This window comes from Engystomops pustulosus, chromosome 11, assembly GCF_040894005.1.
Source record: "Engystomops pustulosus chromosome 11, aEngPut4.maternal, whole genome shotgun sequence".
Classification (NCBI taxonomy): Eukaryota; Metazoa; Chordata; class Amphibia; order Anura; family Leptodactylidae; genus Engystomops; species Engystomops pustulosus.
The window spans coordinates 90,217,559-90,239,453 of NC_092421.1; the positions used below are offsets into that span (position 1 = coordinate 90,217,559).

At 46.0% G+C, this 21,895-nt stretch overlaps 1 protein-coding gene across 4 annotated transcripts in view; it reads left to right on the forward strand.

Moving 5' to 3' along the window:
* PIANP (PILR alpha associated neural protein) overlaps positions 1 to 21,895 on the forward strand; it is a 161,319-nt gene that overhangs the window by 83,743 nt on the left and 55,681 nt on the right. For all 4 annotated transcript variants that reach the window (XM_072131326.1, XM_072131323.1, XM_072131325.1 and 1 more), the window contains exon 5: positions 11,704 to 11,886. In XM_072131326.1, the coding sequence (XP_071987427.1) occupies positions 11,704 to 11,886 (183 nt within the window). The remainder of the gene's footprint in view (positions 1 to 11,703; positions 11,887 to 21,895) is intronic.

The window sequence follows — 21,895 nt, forward strand, 5'->3', positions numbered from 1 at the left end:
CATTATATACAGGAGATCCCCAGGTTATACCGGCTGTACATACATCATTATATACAGGAGATCCCCAGGTTATACCGGCTGTACATACATCATTATATACAGGAGATCCCCAGGTTATACCGGCTGTACATATATCATTATATACAGGAGATCCCCAGGTTATACCGGCTGTACATATATCATTATATACAGGAGATCCCCAGGTTATACCGGCTGTACATATATCATTATATACAGGAGATCCCCAGGTTATACCGGCTGTACATATATCATTATATACAGGAGATCCCCAGGTTATACCGGCTGTATATATATCATTATATACAGGAGATCCCCAGGTTATACCGGCTGTACATATATCATTATATACAGGAGATCCCCAGGTTATACCGGCTGTACATATATCATTATATACAGGAGATCCCCAGGTTATACCAGCTGTACATATATCATTATATACAGGAGATCCCCAGGTTATACCGGCTGTACATATATCATTATATACAGGAGACCCCCAGGTTATAGCGGCTGTACATATATCATTATATACAGGAGATCCCCAGGTTATACCGGCCGTACATATATCATTATATACAGGAGATCCCCAGGTTATACCGGCCGTACATATATCATTATATACAGGAGATCCCCAGGTTATACCGGCTGTACATATATCATTATATACAGGAGATCCCCAGGTTATACCGGCTGTACATATATCATTATATACAGGAGATCTCCAGGTTATACCGGCTGTACATATATCATTATATACAGGAGATCCCCAGGTTATACCAGCTGTACATATATCATTATATACAGGAGATCCCCAGGTTATACCGGCTGTACATATATCATTATATACAGGAGATCCCCAGGTTATACCAGCTGTACATATATCACTATATACAGGAGATCCCCAGGTTATACCGGCTGTACATATATCATTATATACAGGAGATCCCCAGGTTATACCGGCTGTACATATATCATTATATACAGGAGATCCCCAGGTTATACCGGCTGTACATATATCATTATATACAGGAGATCCCCAGGTTATACCGGCTGTACATATATCATTATATACAGGAGATCCCCACGTTATACCGGCTGTACATATATCATTATATACAGGAGATCCCCAGGTTATACCGGCTGTACATATATCATTATATACAGGAGATCTCCATGTTATACCGGCTGTACATATATCATTATATACAGGAGATCCCCAGGTTATACCGGCTGTACATATATCATTATATACAGGAGATCCCCAGGTTATACCGGCTGTACATATATCATTATATACAGGAGATCCCCAGGTTATACCGGCTGTACATATATCATTATATACAGGAGATCCCCAGGTTATACCGGCTGTACATATATCATTATATACAGGAGATCCCCAGGTTATACCGGCTGTACATATATCATTATATACAGGAGATCCCCAGGTTATACCGGCTGTACATATATCATTATATACAGGAGATCCCCAGGTTATACCGGCTGTACATATATCATTATATACAGGAGATCCCCAGGTTATACCGGCTGTACATATATCATTATATACAGGAGATCCCCAGGTTATACCGGCTGTACATATATCATTATATACAGGAGATCCCCAGGTTATACCGGCTGTACATATATCATTATATACAGGAGATCTCCATGTTATACCGGCTGTACATATATCATTATATACAGGAGATCTCCATGTTATACCGGCTGTACATATATCATTATATACAGGAGATCCCCAGGTTATACCGGCTGTACATATATCATTATATACAGGAGATCTCCATGTTATACCGGCTGTACATATATCATTATATACAGGAGATCTCCATGTTATACCGGCTGTACATATATCATTATATACAGGAGATCCCCAGGTTATACCAGCTGTACATATATCATTATATACAGGAGATCCCCAGGTTATACCGGCTGTACATATATCATTATATACAGGAGATCCCCAGGTTATACCGGCTGTACATATATCATTATATACAGGAGATCCCCAGGTTATACCGGCTGTACATATATCATTATATACAGGAGATCCCCAGGTTATACCGGCTGTACATATATCATTATATACAGGAGATCCCCAGGTTATACCAGCTGTACATATATCATTATATACAGGAGATCCCCAGGTTATACCAGCTGTACATATATCATTATATACAGGAGATCTCCATGTTATACCGGCTGTACATATATCATTATATACAGGAGATCCCCAGGTTATACCGGCTGTACATATATCATTATATACAGGAGATCCCCAGGTTATACCGGCTGTACATATATCATTATATACAGGAGATCCCCAGGTTATACCGGCTGTACATATATCATTATATACAGGAGATCCCCAGGTTATACCGGCTGTACATATATCATTATATACAGGAGATCCCCAGGTTATACCGGCTGTACATATATCATTATATACAGGAGATCCCCAGGTTATACCGGCTGTACATATATCATTATATACAGGAGATCTCCATGTTATACCGGCTGTACATATATCATTATATACAGGAGATCCCCAGGTTATACCGGCTGTACATATATCATTATATACAGGAGATCCCCAGGTTATACCGGCTGTACATATATCATTATATACAGGAGATCCCCAGGTTATACCGGCTGTACATATATCATTATATACAGGAGATCCCCAGGTTATACCGGCTGTACATATATCATTATATACAGGAGATCCCCAGGTTATACTGGCTGTACATATATCATTATATACAGGAGATCCCCAGGTTATACCGGCTGTACATATATCATTATATACAGGAGATCCCCAGGTTATACCGGCTGTACATATATCATTATATACAGGAGATCCCCAGGTTATACCGGCTGTACATATATCATTATATACAGGAGATCCCCAGGTTATACCGGCCGTACATATATCATTATATACAGGAGATCCCCAGGTTATACCGGCTGTACATATATCACTATATACAGGAGATCCCCAGGTTATACCGGCTGTACACATATCATTATATACAGGAGATCCCCAGGTTATACCAGCTGTACATATATCATTATATACAGGAGATCCCCAGGTTATACCAGCTGTACATATATCATTATATACAGGAGCTCCCCAGGTTATACCAGTTGTACATATATCATTATATACAGGAGACCCCCAGGTTATACCGGCTGTACATATATCATTATATACAGGAGACCCCCAGGTTATAGCGGCTGTACATGTATCATTATATACAGGAGATCCCCAGGTTATACCGGCTGTACATATATCATTATATACAGGAGATCCCCAGGTTATACCGGCTGTACATATATCATTATATACAGGAGATCCCCAGGTTATACTGGCTGTACATATATCACTATATACAGGAGATCCCCAGGTTATACCAGCTGTACATATATCATTATACACAGGAGATCCCCAGGTTATACCGGCTGTACATATATCATTATATACAGGAGATCCCCAGGTTATAGCGGCTGTACATATATCATTATATACAGGAGATCCCCAGGTTATACCGGCTGTACATATATCATTATATACAGGAGATCCCCAGGTTATACTGGCTGTACATATATCATTATATACAGGAGATCCCCAGGTTATACCGGCTGTACATATATCATTATATACAGGAGATCCCCAGGTTATAGCGGCTGTACATATATCATTATATACAGGAGATCCCCAGGTTATACCGGCTGTACATATATCATTATATACAGGAGATCTCCAGGTTATACCGGCTGTACATATATCATTATATACAGGAGATCCCCAGGTTATAGCGGCTGTACATATATCATTATATACAGGAGATCCCCAGGTTATACCGGCTGTACATATATCATTATATACAGGATATCCCCGGGTTATACCGGCTGTACATATATCATTATATACAGGAGATCCCCAGGTTATACCGGCTGTACATATATCATTATATACAGGAGATCTCCAGGTTATACCAGCTGTACATATATCATTATATACAGGAGATCCCCAGGTTATACCGGCTGTACATATATCATTATATACAGGAGATCCCCAGGTTATACCGGCTGTACATATATCATTATATACAGGAGATCCCCAGGTTATACCGGCTGTACATATATCACTATATACAGGAGATCCCCAGGTTATACTGGCTGTACACATATCATTATATACAGGAGATCCCCAGGTTATACCAGCTGTACATATATCATTATATACAGGAGATCCCCAGGTTATACCGGCTGTACATATATCATTATATACAGGAGCTCCCCAGGTTATACCAGCTGTACATATATCATTATATACAGGAGACCCCCAGGTTATACCGGCTGTACATATATCATTATATACAGGAGACCCCCAGGTTATACGGCTGTACATGTATCATTATATACAGGAGATCCCCAGGTTATACCGGCTGTACATATATCATTATATACAGGAGATCCCCAGGTTATACCAGCTGTACATATATCATTATATACAGGAGATCCCCAGGTTATACCAGCTGTACATATATCATTATATACAGGAGATCCCCAGGTTATACCGGCTGTACATATATCATTATATACAGGGGATCCCCAGGTTATACCGGCTGTACATATATCATTATATACAGGAGATCCCCAGGTTATACTGGCTGTACATATATCATTATATACAGGAGATCCCCAGGTTATACCGGCTGTACATATATCATTATATACAGGAGATCCCCAGGTTATACTGGCTGTACATATATCATTATATACAGGAGATCCCCAGGTTATACCGGCTGTACATATATCATTATATACAGGAGATCCCCAGGTTATACTGGCTGTACATATATCATTATATACAGGAGATCCCCAGGTTATACCGGCTGTACATATATCACTATATACAGGAGATCTCCAGGTTATACCGGCTGTACATATATCATTATATACAGGAGATCCCCAGGTTATACCGGCTGTACATATATCATTATATACAGGAGATCCCCAGGTTATACCGGCTGTACATATATCATTATATACAGGAGATCCCCAGGTTATACCAGCTGTACATATATCATTATATACAGGAGATCCCCAGGTTATACTGGCTGTACATATATCATTATATACAGGAGATCCCCAGGTTATACCGGCTGTACATATATCATTATATACAGGAGATCCCCAGGTTATACCAGCTGTACATATATCATTACATACAGGAGATCCCCAGGTTATACCGGCTGTACATATATCATTATATACAGGAGATCCCCAGGTTATACCGGCTGTACATATATCATTATATACAGGAGATCCCCAGGTTATACCGGCTGTACATATATCACTATATACAGGAGATCTCCAGGTTATACCGGCTGTACATATATCATTATATACAGGAGATCTCCAGGTTATACCGGCTGTACATATATCATTATATACAGGAGATCCCCAGGTTATAGCGGCTGTACATATATCATTATATACAGGAGATCCCCAGGTTATACCGGCTGTACATATATCATTATATACAGGAGATCTCCAGGTTATACCAGCTGTACATATATCATTATATACAGGAGATCCCCAGGTTATACCGGCTGTACATATATCATTATATACAGGAGATCCCCAGGTTATACCGGCTGTACATATATCATTATATACAGGAGATCCCCAGGTTATACCGGCTGTACATATATCATTATATACAGGAGATCCCCAGGTTATACCGGCTGTACATATATCATTATATACAGGAGATCCCCAGGTTATACCGGCTGTACATATATCACTATATACAGGAGATCCCCAGGTTATACCGGCTGTACATATATCATTATATACAGGAGATCCCCAGGTTATACCGGCTGTACATATATCATTATATACAGGAGATCCCCAGGTTATACCAGCTGTACATATATCATTATATACAGGAGATCCCCAGGTTATACCGGCTGTACATATATCATTATATACACGAGATCCCCAGGTTATACCGGCTGTACACATATCATTATATACAGGAGATCCCCAGGTTATACCAGCTGTACATATATCATTATATACAGGAGATCCCCAGGTTATACCGGCTGTACATATATCATTATATACAGGAGCTCCCCAGGTTATACCAGCTGTACATATATCATTATATACAGGAGACCCCCAGGTTATACCGGCTGTACATATATCATTATATACAGGAGACCCCCAGGTTATAGCGGCTGTACATGTATCATTATATACAGGAGATCCCCAGGTTATACCGGCTGTACATATATCATTATATACAGGAGATCCCCAGGTTATACTGGCTGTACATATATCACTATATACAGGAGATCCCCAGGTTATACCAGCTGTACATATATCATTATACACAGGAGATCCCCAGGTTATACCGGCTGTACATATATCATTATATACAGGAGATCCCCAGGTTATAGCGGCTGTACATATATCATTATATACAGGAGATCCCCAGGTTATACCGGCTGTACATATATCATTATATACAGGAGATCCCCAGGTTATACCAGCTGTACATATATCATTATATACAGGAGATCCCCAGGTTATACCGGCTGTACATATATCATTATATACAGGAGATCCCCAGGTTATACCGGCTGTGCATATATCATTATATACAGGAGATCCCCAGGTTATACCGGCTGTACATATATCATTATATACAGGAGATCCCCAGGTTATACCAGCTGTACATATATCATTATATACAGGAGATCCCCAGGTTATACCGGCTGTACATATATCATTATATACAGGAGATCCCCAGGTTATACCGGCTGTGCATATATCATTATATACAGGAGATCCCCAGGTTATACCGGCTGTACATATATCATTATATACAGGAGATCCCCAGGTTATACCGGCTGTACATATATCATTATATACAGGAGATCCCCAGGTTATACCGGCTGTACATATATCATTATATACAGGAGATCCCCAGGTTATACCGGCTGTACATATATCATTATATACAGGAGATCCCCAGGTTATACCGGCTGTACATATATCATTATATACAGGAGATCCCCAGGTTATACCAGCTGTACATATATCATTATATACAGGAGATCCCCTGGTTATACCGGCTGTACATATATCATTATATACAGGAGCTCCCCAGGTTATACCAGCTGTACATATATCATTATATACAGGAGACCCCCAGGTTATACCGGCTGTACATATATCATTATATACAGGAGATCCCCAGGTTATACCGGCTGTACATATATCATTATATACAGGAGATCCCCAGGTTATACCGGCTGTACATATATCATTATATACAGGAGATCCCCAGGTTATACCGGCTGTACATATATCATTATATACAGGAGATCCCCAGGTTATACCGGCTGTACATATATCACTATATACAGGAGATCCCCAGGTTATACCAGCTGTACATATATCACTATATACAGGAGATCCCCAGGTTATACCACTGTACATATATCATTATATACAGGAGATCCCCAGGTTATACCGGCTGTACATATATCATTATATACAGGAGATCCCCAGGTTATACCGGCTGTACATATATCATTATATACAGGAGATCCCCAGGTTATACCGGCTGTACATATATCATTATATACAGGAGACTCCAGGTTATACCGGCTGTACATATATCATTATATACAGGAGATCCCCAGGTTATACCGGCTGTACATATATCATTATATACAGGAGATCCCCAGGTTATACCGGCTGTACATATATCATTATATATAGGAGATCCCCAGGTTATACCGGCTGTACATATATCATTATATAGAGGAGATACCCAGGTTATACCGGCTGTACATATATCATTATATATAGGAGATCCCCAGGTTATACCAGCTGTACATATATCATTATATACAGGAGATCCCCAGGTTATACCGGCTGTACATATATCATTATATACAGGAGATCCCCAGGTTATACCGGCTGTACATATATCATTATATACAGGAGATCCCCAGGTTATACCGGCTGTACATATATCATTATATACAGGGGATCCCCAGGATATACCGGCTGTACATATATCATTATATACAGGAGATCCCCAGGTTATACAGGCTGTACATATATCACTATATACAGGAGATCCCCAGGTTATACCGGCTGTACATATATCATTATATACAGGAGATCCCCAGGTTATACCGGCTGTACATATATCATTATATACAGGAGATCCCCAGGTTATACCGGCTGTACATATATCATTATATACAGGAGATCCCCAGGTTATACCGGCTGTACATATATCATTATATACATGAGATCCCCAGGTTATACCGGCTGTACATATATCATTATATACAGGAGATCTCCAGGTTATACCGGCTGTACATATATCATTATATACAGGAGATCCCCAGGTTATACCGGCTGTACATATATCATTATATACAGGAGATCCCCAGGTTATACCAGCTGTACATATATCATTATATACAGGAGATCCCCAGGTTATACCAGCTGTACATATATCATTATATACAGGAGATCCCCAGGTTATACCGGCTGTACATATATCATTATATACAGGAGATCTCCAGGTTATACCGGCTGTACATATATCATTATATACAGGAGATCCCCAGGTTATACCGGCTGTACATATATCATTATATACAGGAGATCCCCAGGTTATACCAGCTGTACATATATCATTATATACAGGAGATCCCCAGGTTATACCGGCTGTACATATTTCATTATATACAGGAGATCCCCAGGTTATACCAGCTGTACATATATCATTATATACAGGAGATCCCCAGGTTATACCGGCTGTACATATATCATTATATACAGGAGATCTCCAGGTTATACCGGCTGTACATATATCATTATATACAGGAGATCCCCAGGTTTTACCAGCTGTATATATATCATTATATACAGGAGATCCCCAGGTTATACCGGCTGTACATATATCATTATATACAGGAGATCCCCAGGTTATACCGGCTGTACATATATCATTATATACAGGAGATCCCCAGGTTATACCGGCTGTACATATATCATTATATACAGGAGATCCCCAGGTTATACCGGCTGTACATATATCATTATATACAGGAGATCCCCAGGTTATACCGGCTGTACATATATCACTATATACAGGAGATCCCCAGGTTATACCGGCTGTACATATATCATTATATACAGGAGATCCCCAGGTTATACCGGCTGTACATATATCATTATATACAGGAGATCCCCAGGTTATACCGGCTGTACATATATCACTATATACAGGAGATCCCCAGGTTATACCGGCTGTACATATATTATTATATACAGGAGATCCCCAGGTTATACCGGCTGTACATATATCATTATATACAGGAGATCCCCAGGTTATACCGGCTGTACATATATCATTATAGAAGCTAGGTTACATTAAGAAATCTATATTACACAGTCCTGCTGCTACTAACAACATACACAAAGGTCTTATCCCACATCTCTCCAGGGACAATACTGATTAGTTTTAAACGGCCATGAACCTGCCACTTGTAGGTGCGGTTTACATGAGCTCCACCCCTTCAAGGATTGCTCCATTGGACTTTCCTGGAAGAACTAGAATTGTTGTGTATAAATGACCAATTAGAAGAGGCGAGCAGCGCAGGAAGCCAGTTACATGGAGGCTCAGAGTTTGGCTGAGGTGTGTATGACGAGGTTCTGCAGCAGCTGAGGTGTGTATGATGAGGTTCTGCAGCAGCTGAGGTGTGTATGATGAGGTTCTGCAGCAGCTGAGGTGTGCAGTACGAGGTTCTGCAGCAGCTGAGGTGTGTATGATGAGGTTCTGCAGCAGCTGAGGTGTGTATGATGAGGTTCTGCAGCAGCTGAGGTGTGCAGTACGAGGTTCTGCAGCAGCTGAGGTGTGTATGATGAGGTTCTGCAGCAGCTGAGGTGTGTATGATGAGGTTCTGCAGCAGCTGAGGTGTGTATGATGAGGTTCTGCAGCAGCTGAGGTGTGTAGTACGAGGTTCTGCAGCAGCTGAGGTGTGTAGTACGAGGTTCTGCAGCAGCTGAGGTGTGTAGTACGAGGTTCTGCAGCAGCTGAGGTGTGTAGTACGAGGTTCTGCAGCAGCTGAGGTGTGTAGTACGAGGTTCTGCAGCAGCTGAGGTGTGTAGTACGAGGTTCTGAAGCAGCTGAGGTGTGTATGATGAGGTTCTGCAGCAGCTGAGGTGTGTATGACGAGGTTCTGCAGCAGCTGAGGTGTGTATGACGAGGTTCTGCAGCAGCTGAGGTGTGTACGATGAGGTTCTGCATAAGCTGAGGTGTGTATGACGAGGTTCTACAGAAGCTGAGGTGTGTATGATGAGGTTCTGCAGCAGCTGAGGTGTGTATGATGAGGTTCTGCAGCAGCTGAGGTGTGTATGATGAGGTTCTGCAGCAGCTGAGGTGTGTATGACGAGGTTCTGCAGCAGCTGAGGTGGGTATGATGAGGTTCTGCAGCAGCTGAGGTGTGTATGATGAGGTTCTGCAGCAGCAGAGGTGTTTATGATGAGGTTCTGCAGCAGCTGAGGTGTGTATGATGAGGTTCTGCAGCAGCTGAGGTGTGTATGACGAGGTTCTGCATAAGCTGAGGTGTGTATGACGAGGTTCTACAGAAGCTGAGGTGTGTATGATGAGGTTCTGCAGCAGCTGAGGTGTGTATGATGAGGTTCTGCAGCAGCTGAGGTGTGTATGATGAGGTTCTGCAGCAGCTGAGGTGTGTATGACGAGGTTCTGCAGCAGCTGAGGAGGGTATGATGAGGTTCTGCAGCAGCTGAGGTGTGTATGATGAGGTTCTGCAGCAGCAGAGGTGTTTATGATGAGGTTCTGCAGCAGCTGAGGTGTGTATGATGAGGTTCTGCAGCAGCTGAGGTGTGTATGACGAGGTTCTGCAGCAGCTGAGGTGTGTATGATGAGGTTCTGCAGCAGCTGAGGTGTTTATGATGAGGTTCTGCAGCAGCTGAGGTGTGTATGACGAGGTTCTGCAGCAGCTGAGGTGTGTATGACGAGGTTCTGCAGCAGCTGCGGTGTGTATGATGAGGTTCTGCAGCAGCTGAGGTGTGTATGATGAGGTTCTGCAGCAGCTGAGGTGTGTATGACGAGGTTCTGCAGCAGCTGAGGTGTGTATGATGAGGTTCTGCAGCAGCTGAGGTGTGTATGATGAGGTTCTGCAGCAGCTGCGGTGTGTATGATGAGGTTCTGCAGCAGCTGAGGTGTGTATGATGAGGTTCTGCAGCAGCCGAGGTGTGTATGATGAGGTTCTGCAGCAGCTGAGGTGTGTATGATGAGGTTCTGCAGCAGCCGAGGTGTGTATGATGAGGTTCTGCAGCAGCTGAGGTGTGTATGATGAGGTTCTGCAGCAGCTGAGGTGTGTATGATGAGGTTCTGCAGCAGCTGCGGTGTGCAGTATGAGGTCCTGGTGGCAGGTTCTTCTCTCAGACGTGTGAGGATTTTGCTGGGGGGCGATATTTTCGGGGGTTTGTTAGACGCTCGGCTGAGTGCAGAGACCTGGCAGGGGCTTATTCTGTGACCCTCACCCCTGGGGCTCGTCACGTACATCACCTGCTCTGACCTCTTCTTCCTCTTAGTTGTGAGCGCAGACAGAAGCGGAGACGTCACAGCAATGAGCGCTGCCCGTTACCGGAGGAAGGAAGCCTCCAGCCGCTCACTGACCTCTCACCGGACACCGACCTGCCCGCGCTGCACCCCCTCAAGCTTGGAGACTTCAAGAGTAGCCTGGATGAGCGAGGAATCCCCTGCCGGACAAGCAAGTAAGAGATGTCAGATATTCTGTGTCCTTTCCCCAGTGGCTGGCCCTGGTGGTCCAGAAGTCCAGTAGTGGAGCATCTTATTCTTTGTGTTCAGTCCCTGGTGGCCTAGTGGTACAGTCTCCAGTGCCTTATATTTGTATAATGTCCTGTCTGGGTGGCCCAGTAGTAATGTCCCCTTCATCCTGGTGGCCTAGTGGTACAGTCTCCAGTGCCTTATATTTGTATAATGTCCTGTCTGGGTGGCCCAGTAGTAATGTCCCCTCCATCCTGGTGGCCTAGTGCTACAGCCTCCAGTGCCTTATATTTGTATAATGTCCTGTCTGGGTGGCCCAGTAGTAATGTCCCCTCCATCCTGGTGGCCTAGTGCTACAGTCTCCAGTGCCTTATATTTGTATAATGTCCTGTCTGGGTAGCCCAGTAGTAATGTCCCCTCCATCCTGGTGGCCTAGTGCTACAGCCTCCAGTGCCTTATATTTGTATAATGTCCTGTCTGGGAGGCCCAGTAGTAATGTCCCCTCCATCCTGGTGGCCTAGTGCTACAGTCTCCAGTGCCTTATATTTGTATAATGTCCTGTCTGGGTGGCCCAGTAGTAATGTCCCCTCCATCCTGGTGGCCTAGTGGTACAGCCTCCAGTGCCTTATATTTGTATAATGTCCGGTCTGGGTAGCCCAGTAGTAATGTCCCCTCCATCCTGGTGGCCTAGTGCTACAGCCTCCAGTGCCTTATATTTGTATAATGTCCTGTCTGGGTAGCCCAGTAGTAATGTCCCCTCCATCCTGGTGGCCTAGTGCTACAGTCTCCAGTGCCTTATATTTGTATAATGTCCTGTCTGGGTAGCCCAGTAGTAATGTCCCCTCCATCCTGGTGGCCTAGTGGTACAGCCTCCAGTGCCTTATATTTGTATAATGTCCTGTCTGGGTAGCCCAGTAGTAATGTCCCCTCCATCCTGGTGGCCTAGTGCTACAGCCTCCAGTGCCTTATATTTGTATAATGTCCTGTCTGGGTAGCCCAGTAGTAATGTCCCCTCCATCCTGGTGGCCTAGTGCTACAGTCTCCAGTGCCTTATATTTGTATAATGTCCTGTCTGGGTAGCCCAGTAGTAATGTCCCCTCCATCCTGGTGGCCTAGTGCTACAGTCTCCAGTGCCTTATATTTGTATAATGTCCTGTCTGGGTAGCCCAGTAGTAATGTCCCCTCCATCCTGGTGGCCTAGTGCTACAGTCTCCAGTGCCTTATATTTGTATAATTTCCTGTCTGGGTAGCCCAGTAGTAATGTCCCCTCCATCCTGGTGGCCTAGTGCTACAGTCTCCAGTGCCTTATATTTGTATAATGTCCTGTCTGGGTGGCCCAGTAGTAATGTCCCCTCCATCCTGGTGGCCTAGTGCTACACCTTATATTTGTATAATGTCCTGTCTGGGTAGCCCAGTAGTAATGTCCCCTTCATCCTGGTGGCCTAGTGGTACAGTCTCCAGTGCCTTATATCTGTATAATGTCCTGTCTGGGTAGCCCAGTAGTAATGTCCCCTCCATCCTGGTGGCCTAGTGCTACAGTCTCCAGTGCCTTATATTTGTATAATGTCCTGTCTGGGTGGCCCAGTAGTAATGTCCCCTCCATCCTGGTGGCCTAGTGCTACACCTTATATTTGTATAATGTCCTGTCTGGGTAGCCCAGTAGTAATGTCCCCTCCATCCTGGTGGCCTAGTGCTACAGTCTCCAGTGCCTTATATTTGTATAATGTCCTGTCTGGGTGGCCCAGTAGTAATGTCCCCTCCATCCTGGTGGCCTAGTGCTACAGTCTCCAGTGCCTTATATTTGTATAATGTCCTGTCTGGGTAGCCCAGTAGTAATGTCCCCTCCATCCTGGTGGTCTAGTGCTACAGTCTCCAGTGCCTTATATTTGTATAATGTCCTGTCTGGGTAGCCCAGTAGTAATGTCCCCTCCATCCTGGCGGCCTAGTGGTACAGTCTCCAGTGCCTTATATTTGTATAATGTCCTGTCTGGGTGGCCCAGTAGTAATGTCCCCTCCATCCTGGTGGCCTAGTGCTACAGTCTCCAGTGCCTTATATCTGTATAATGTCCTGTCTGGGTAGCCCAGTAGTAATGTCCCCTCCATCCTGGTGGCCTAGTGGTACAGTCTCCAGTGCCTTATATTTGTATAATGTCCTGTCTGGGTGGCCCAGTAGTAATGTCCCCTCCATCCTGGTGGCCTAGTGCTACAGTCTCCAGTGCCTTATATTTGTATAATGTCCTGTCTGGGTAGCCCAGTAGTAATGTCCCCTTCATCCTGGTGGCCTAGTGGTACAGTCTCCAGTGCCTTATATTTGTATAATGTCCTGTTCTGGTGGCCCAGTAGTAATGTCCCCTCCATCCTGGTGGCCTAGTGCTACAGTCTCCAGTGCCTTATATTTGTATAATGTCCTGTCTGGGTGGCCCAGTAGTGATGTCCCCTCCATCCTGGTGGCCTAGTGCTACAGTCTCCAGTGCCTTATATTTGTATAATGTCCTGTCTGGGTAGCCCAGTAGTAATGTCCCCTCCATCCTGGTGGCCTAGTGCTACAGTCTCCATTGCCTTATATTTGTATAATGTCCTGTCTGGGTGGCCCAGTAGTAATGTCCCCTCCATCCTGGTGGCCGTGTGCTACAGTCTCCAGTGCCTTATATTTGTATAATGTCCTGTCTGGGTAGCCCAGTAGTAATGTCCCCTCCATCCTGGTGGCCTAGTGCTACAGTCTCCAGTGCCTTATATTTGTATAATGTCCTGTCTGGGTGGCCCAGTAGTAATGTCCCCTCCATCCTGGTGGCCTAGTGCTACAGTCTCCAGTGCCTTATATTTGTATAATGTCCTGTCTGGGTGGCCCAGTAGTAATGTCCCCTCCATCCTGGTGGCCTAGTGCTACAGTCTCCAGTGCCTTATATTTGTATAATGTCCTGTCTGGGTAGCCCAGTAGTTATGTCCCCTCCATCCTGGTGGCCTAGTGCTACAGTCTCCAGTGCCTTATATTTGTATAATGTCCTGTCTGGGTAGCCCAGTAGTAATGTCCCCTCCATCCTGGTGGCCTAGTGCTACAGTCTCCAGTGCCTTATATTTGTATAATGTCTTGTCTGGGTGGCCCAGTAGTAATGTCCCCTCCATCCTGGTGGCCTAGTGCTACAGTCTCCAGTGCCTTATATTTGTATAATGTCCTGTCTGGGTAGCCCAGTAGTAATGTCCCCTCCATCCTGGTGGCCTAGTGGTACAGTCTCCAGTGCCTTATATTTGTATAATGTCCTGTCTGGGTAGCCCAGTAGTAATGTCCCCTCCATCCTGGTGGCCTAGTGCTACAGTCTCCAGTGCCTTATATTTGTATAATGTCCGGTCTGGGTGGCCCAGTAGTAATGTCCCCTCCATCCTGGTGGCCTAGTGGTACAGTCTCCAGTGCCTTATATCTGTATAATGTCCTGTCTGGGTAGCCCAGTAGTAATGTCCCCTCCATCCTGGTGGCCTAGTGCTGCAGTCTCCAGTGCCTTATATCTGTATAATGTCCTGTCTGGGTAGCCCAGTAGTAATGTCCCCTCCATCCTGGTGGCCTAGTGCTACAGTCTCCAGTGCCTTATATCTGTATAATGTCCTGTCTGGGTAGCCCAGTAGTAATGTCCCCTTCATCCTGGTGGCCTAGTGGTACAGTCTCCAGTGCCTTATATCTGTATAATGTCCTGTCTGGGTAGCCCAGTAGTAATGTCCCCTCCATCCTGGTGGCCTAGTGCTACAGCCTCCAGTGCCTTATATTTGTATAATGTCCTGTCTGGGTAGCCCAGTAGTAATGTCCCCTCCATCCTGGTGGTCTAGTGCTACAGTCTCCATTGCCTTATATTTGTATAATGTCCTGTCTGGGTAGCCCAGTAGTAATGTCCCCTCCATCCTGGTGGCCTAGTGCTACAGTCTCCAGTGCCTTATATCTGTATAATGTCCTGTCTGGGTAGCCCAGTAGTAATGTCCCCTCCATCCTGGTGGCCTAGTGCTACAGTCTCCAGTGCCTTATATTTGTATAATGTCCTGTCTGGGTAGCCCAGTAGTAATGTCCCCTCCATCCTGGTGGCCTAGTGTTACAGTCTCCAGTGCCTTATATTTGTATAATGTCCTGTCTGGGTAGCCCAGTAGTAATGTCCCCTCCATCCTGGTGGCCTAGTGCTACAGTCTCCAGTGCCTTATATTTGTATAATGTCCTGTCTGGGTGGCCCAGTAGTAATGTCCCCTTCATCCTGGTGGCCTAGTGGTACAGTCTCCAGTGCCTTATATTTGTATAATGTCCTGTCTGGGTGGCCCAGTAGTAATGTCCCCTCCATCCTGGTGGCCTAGTGCTACAGTCTCCAGTGCCTTATATTTGTATAATGTCCTGTCTGGGTAGCCCAGTAGTAATGTCCCCTCCATCCTGGTGGTCTAGTGGTACAGTCTCCAGTGCCTTATATCTGTATAATGTCCTGTCTGGGTGGCCCAGTAGTAATGTCCCCTCCATCCTGGTGGCCTAGTGCTACAGTCTCCAGTGCCTTATATTTGTATAATGTCCTGTCTGGGTGGCCCAGTAGTAATGTCCCCTCCATCCTGGTGGCCTAGTGCTACAGTCTCCAGTGCCTTATATTTGTATAATGTCCTGTCTGGGTAGCCCAGTAGTAATGTCCCCTTCATCCTGGTGGCCTAGTGGTACAGTCTCCAGTGCCTTATATTTGTATAATGTCCTGTCTGGGTAGCCCAGTAGTAATATCCCCTCCATCCTGGTGGCCTAGTGCTACAGTCTCCAGTGCCTTATATCTGTATAATGTCCTGTCTGGGTAGCCCAGTAGTAATGTCCCCTCCATCCTGGTGGCCTAGTGGTACAGTCTCCAGTGCCTTATATCTGTATAATGTCCTGTCTGGGTGGCCCAGTAGTAATGTCCCCTTCATCCTGGTGGCCTAGTGGTACAGTCTCCAGTGCCTTATATTTGTATAATGTCCTGTCTGGGTAGCCCAGTAGTAATGTCCCCTCCATCCTGGTGGCCTAGTGCTACAGTCTCCAGTGCCTTATATTTGTATAATGTCCGGTCTGGGTGGCCCAGTAGTAATGTCCCCTTCATCCTGGTGGCCTAGTGGTACAGTCTCCAGTGCCTTATATTTGTATAATGTCCTGTCTGGGTAGCCCAGTAGTAATGTCCCCTCCATCCTGGTGGCCTAGTGGTACAGTCTCCAGTGCCTTATATCTGTATAATGTCCTGTCTGGGTAGCCCAGTAGTAATGTCCCCTCCATCCTGGTGGCCTAGTGGTACAGTCTCCAGTGCCTTATATTTGTATAATGTCCTGTCTGGGTAGCCCAGTAGTAATGTCCCCTTCATCCTGGTGGCCTAGTGCTACAGTCTCCAGTGCCTTATATTTGTATAATGTCCTGTCTGGGTGGCCCAGTAGTAATGTCCCCTCCATCCTGGTGGCCTAGTGCTACAGTCTCCAGTGCCTTATATTTGTATAATGTCCTGTCTGGGTGGCCCAGTAGTAATGTCCCCTCCATCCTGGTGGCCTAGTGCTACAGTCTCCAGTGCCTTATATTTGTATAATGTCCTGTCTGGGTAGCCCAGTAGTAATGTCCCCTCCATCCTGGTGGTCTAGTGGTACAGTCTCCAGTGCCTTATATGTGTATAATGTCCTGTCTGGGTGGCCCAGTAGTAATGTCCCCTCCATCCTGGTGGCCTAGTGCTACAGTCTCCAGTGCCTTATATTTGTATAATGTCCTGTCTGGGTGGCCCAGTAGTAATGTCCCCTCCATCCTGGTGGCCTAGTGCTACAGTCTCCAGTGCCTTATATTTGTATAATGTCCTGTCTGGGTGGCCCAGTAGTAATGTCCCCTCCATCCTGGTGGCCTAGTGCTACAGTCTCCAGTGCCTTATATTTGTATAATGTCCTGTCTGGGTAGCCCAGTAGTAATGTCCCCTCCATCCTGGTGGCCTAGTGCTACAGTCTCCAGTGCCTTATATCTGTATAATGTCCTGTCTGGGTGGCCCAGTAGTAATGTCCCCTCCATCCTGGTGGTCTAGTGCTACAGTCTCCAGTGCCTTATATTTGTATAATGTCCTGTCTGGGTAGCCCAGTAGTAATGTCCCCTCCATCCTGGTGGCCTAGTGCTACAGTCTCCAGTGCCTTATATTTGTATAATGTCCGGTCTGGGTGGCCCAGTAGTAATGTCCCCTCCATCCTGGTGGCCTAGTGCTACAGTCTCCAGTGCCTTATATCTGTATAATGTCCTGTCTGGGTAGCCCAGTAGTAATGTCCCCTCCATCCTGGTGGCCTAGTGCTACAGTCTCCAGTGCCTTATATTTGTATAATGTCCTGTCTGGGTAGCCCAGTAGTAATGTCCCCTCCATCCTGGTGGCCTAGTGCTACAGTCTCCAGTGCCTTATATCTGTATAATGTCCTGTCTGGGTAGCCCAGTAGTAATGTCCCCTCCATCCTGGTGGCCTAGTGCTACAGTCTCCAGTGCCTTATATTTGTATAATGTCCTGTCTGGGTGGCCCAGTAGTAATGTCCCCTCCATCCTGGTGGCCTAGTGCTACAGTCTCCAGTGCCTTATATTTGTATAATGTCCTGTCTGGGTGGCCCAGTAGTAATGTCCCCTCCATCCTGGTGGCCTAGTGCTACAGTCTCCAGTGCCTTATATTTGTATAATGTCCTGTCTGGGTGGCCCAGTAGTAATGTCCCCTCCATCCTGGTGGCCTAGTGCTACAGTCTCCAGTGCCTTATATCTGTATAATGTCCTGTCTGGGTAGCCCAGTAGTAATGTCCCCTCCATCCTGGTGGCCTAGTGGTACAGTCTCCAGTGCCTTATATTTGTATAATGTCCGGTCTGGGTGGCCCAGTAGTAATGTCCCCTCCATCCTGGTGGCCTAGTGCTACAGTCTCCAGTGCCTTATATCTGTATAATGTCCTGTCTGGGTAGCCCAGTAGTAATGTCCCCTCCATCCTGGTGGCCTAGTGCTACAGTCTCCAGTGCCTTATATTTGTATAATGTCCTGTCTGGGTGGCCCAGTAGTAATGTCCCCTCCATCCTGGTGGCCTAGTGCTACAGTCTCCAGTGCCTTATATTTGTATAATGTCCCATCTGGGTAGCCCAGTAGTAATGTCCCCTCCATCCTGGTGGCCTAGTGGTACAGTCTCCAGGGCCTTATATTTGTATAATGTCCGGTCTGGGTGGCCCCGTAGTAATGTCCCCTCCATCCTGGTGGCCTAGTGCTACAGTCTCCAGTGCCTTATATTTGTATAATGTCCTGTCTGGGTAGCCCAGTAGTAATGTCCCCTCCATCCTGGTGGCCTAGTGGTACAGTCTCCAGTGCCTTATATTTGTATAATGTCCTGTCTGGGTAGCCCAGTAGTAATGTCCCCTCCATCCTGGTGGCCTAGTGGTACAGTCTCCAGTGCCTTATATTTGTATAATGTCCTGTCTGGGTAGCCCAGTAGTAATGTCCCCTTCATCCTGGTGGCCTAGTGCTACAGTCTCCATTGCCTTATATTTGTATAATGTCCTGTCTGGGTAGCCCAGTAGTAATGTCCCCTCCATCCTGGTGGCCTAGTGCTACAGTCTCCAGTGCCTTATATTTGTATAATGTCCTGTCTGGGTAGCCCAGTAGTAATGTCCCCTCCATCCTGGTGGTCTAGTGCTACAGTCTCCAGTGCCTTATATTTGTATAATTTCCTGTCTGGGTAGCCCAGTAGTAATGTCCCCTTCATCCTGGTGGCCTAGTGGTACAGTCTCCAGTGCCTTATATTTGTATAATGTCCTGTCTGGGTGGCCCAGTAGTAATGTCCCCTCCATCCTGGTGGCCTAGTGGTACAGTCTCCAGTGCCTTATATTTGTATAATGTCCTGTCTGGGTGGCCCAGTAGTAATGTCCCCTCCATCCTGGTGGCCTAGTGGTACAGTCTCCAGTGCCTTATATTTGTATAATGTCCTGTCTGGGTGGCCCAGTAGTAATGTCCCCTCCATCCTGGTGGCCTAGTGCTACAGTCTCCAGTGCCTTATATTTGTATAATGTCCTGTCTGGGTAGCCCAGTAGTAATGTCCCCTCCATCCTGGTGGCCTAGTGCTACAGTCTCCAGTGCCTTATATTTGTATAATGTCCTGTCTGGGTAGCCCAGTAGTTATGTCCCCTCCATCCTGGTGGCCGTGTGCTACAGTCTCCAGTGCCTTATATTTGTATAATGTCCTGTCTGGGTGGCCCAGTAGTAATGTCCCCTCCATCCTGGTGGCCTAGTGCTACAGTCTCCAGTGCCTTATATTTGTATAATGTCCTGTCTGGGTAGCCCAGTAGTAATGTCCCCTTCATCCTGGTGGCCTAGTGGTACAGTCTCCAGTGCCTTATATTTGTATAATGTCCTGTCTGGGTGGCCCAGTAGTAATGTCCCCTTCATCCTGGTGGCCTAGTGCTACAGTCTCCAGTGCCTTATATTTGTATAATGTCCTGTCTGGGTGGCCCAGTAGTAATGTCCCCTCCATCCTGGTGGCCTAGTGCTACAGTCTCCAGTGCCTTATATTTGTATAATGTCCTGTCTGGGTAGCCCAGTAGTAATGTCCCCTCCATCCTGGTGGTCTAGTGGTACAGTCTCCAGTGCCTTATATGTGTATAATGTCCTGTCTGGGTGGCCCAGTAGTAATGTCCCCTCCATCCTGGTGGCCTAGTGCTACAGTCTCCAGTGCCTTATATCTGTATAATGTCCTGTCTGGGTAGCCCAGTAGTAATGTCCCCTTCATCCTGGTGGCCTAGTGCTACAGTCTCCAGTGCCTTATATTTGTATAATGTCCTGTCTGGGTAGCCCAGTAGTAATGTCCCCTCCATCCTGGTGGCCTATTGTTACAGTCTCCAGTGCCTTATATTTGTATAATGTCCTGTCTGGGTTGCCCAGTAGTAATGTCCCCTCCATCCTGGTGGCCTACTGCTACAGTCTCCAGTGCCTTATATTTGTATAATGTCCGGTCTGGGTGGCCCAGTAGTAATGTCCCCTTCATCCTGGTGGCCTAGTGCTACAGTCTCCAGTGCCTTATTTCTGTATAATGTCCTGTCTGGGTGGCCCAGTAGTAATGTCCCCTCCATCCTGGTGGCCTAGTGCTACAGTCTCCAGTGCCTTATATCTGTATAATGTCCTGTCTGGGTAGCCCAGTAGTAATGTCCCCTTCATCCTGGTGGCCTAGTGCTACAGTCTCCAGTGCCTTATTTCTGTATAATGTCCTGTCTGGGTGGCCCAGTAGTAATGTCCCCTCCATCCTGGTGGCCTAGTGGTACAGCCTCCAGTGCCTTATATTTGTATAATGTCCTGTCTGGGTAGCCCAGTAGTAATGTCCCCTTCATCCTGGTGGCCTAGTGGTACAGTGCTCTCTCCCTGGTATAGTATCCAGACCCAGACTGAGCATTAGCGACTGCTGGTATCTACCTGCATCTTCTACCTGGTGACTTAGTGGCAATGGTGGATCTATGAGGAGGCGGCGGGGGGCCCATGCCCCCCCATACCCGGGCTCTATAGGATGATCTGCCATGAATCTAAAAAAATCTATACTTACCCTCCGGCTTCTTCTGGCCCGGCACATACAGTATGACACGGCAGTGTGTGCGCCACATGGTGAGTATAGAGGTTCAAGCTGCGGACACAGCATTTGGGGGGCCTCTGCTGTGGACACAGCATTTGGGGGGCCTCTGCTGTGGACACGGCATTTGGGGGGCCTCTGCTGTGGACACGGCATTTGGGGGGCCTCTGCTGCGGACACGGCATTTGGGGGGCCTCTGCTGCGGACACAGCATTTGGGGGGCCTCTGCTGCGGACACAGCATTTGGGGGGCCTCTGCTGCGGACACAGCATTTGGGGGGCCTCTGCTGCGGACACAGCATTTGGGGGGCCTCTGCTGCGGACACGGCATTTTACTGCGCCGAATTGCCCCGGGTTTTTGGCGCACACAATCGGATTGCGTCGCATTGGCGCTGGCTTGCATGTAACGAAAAACAGGGGGCGTGGCCATCGCAAA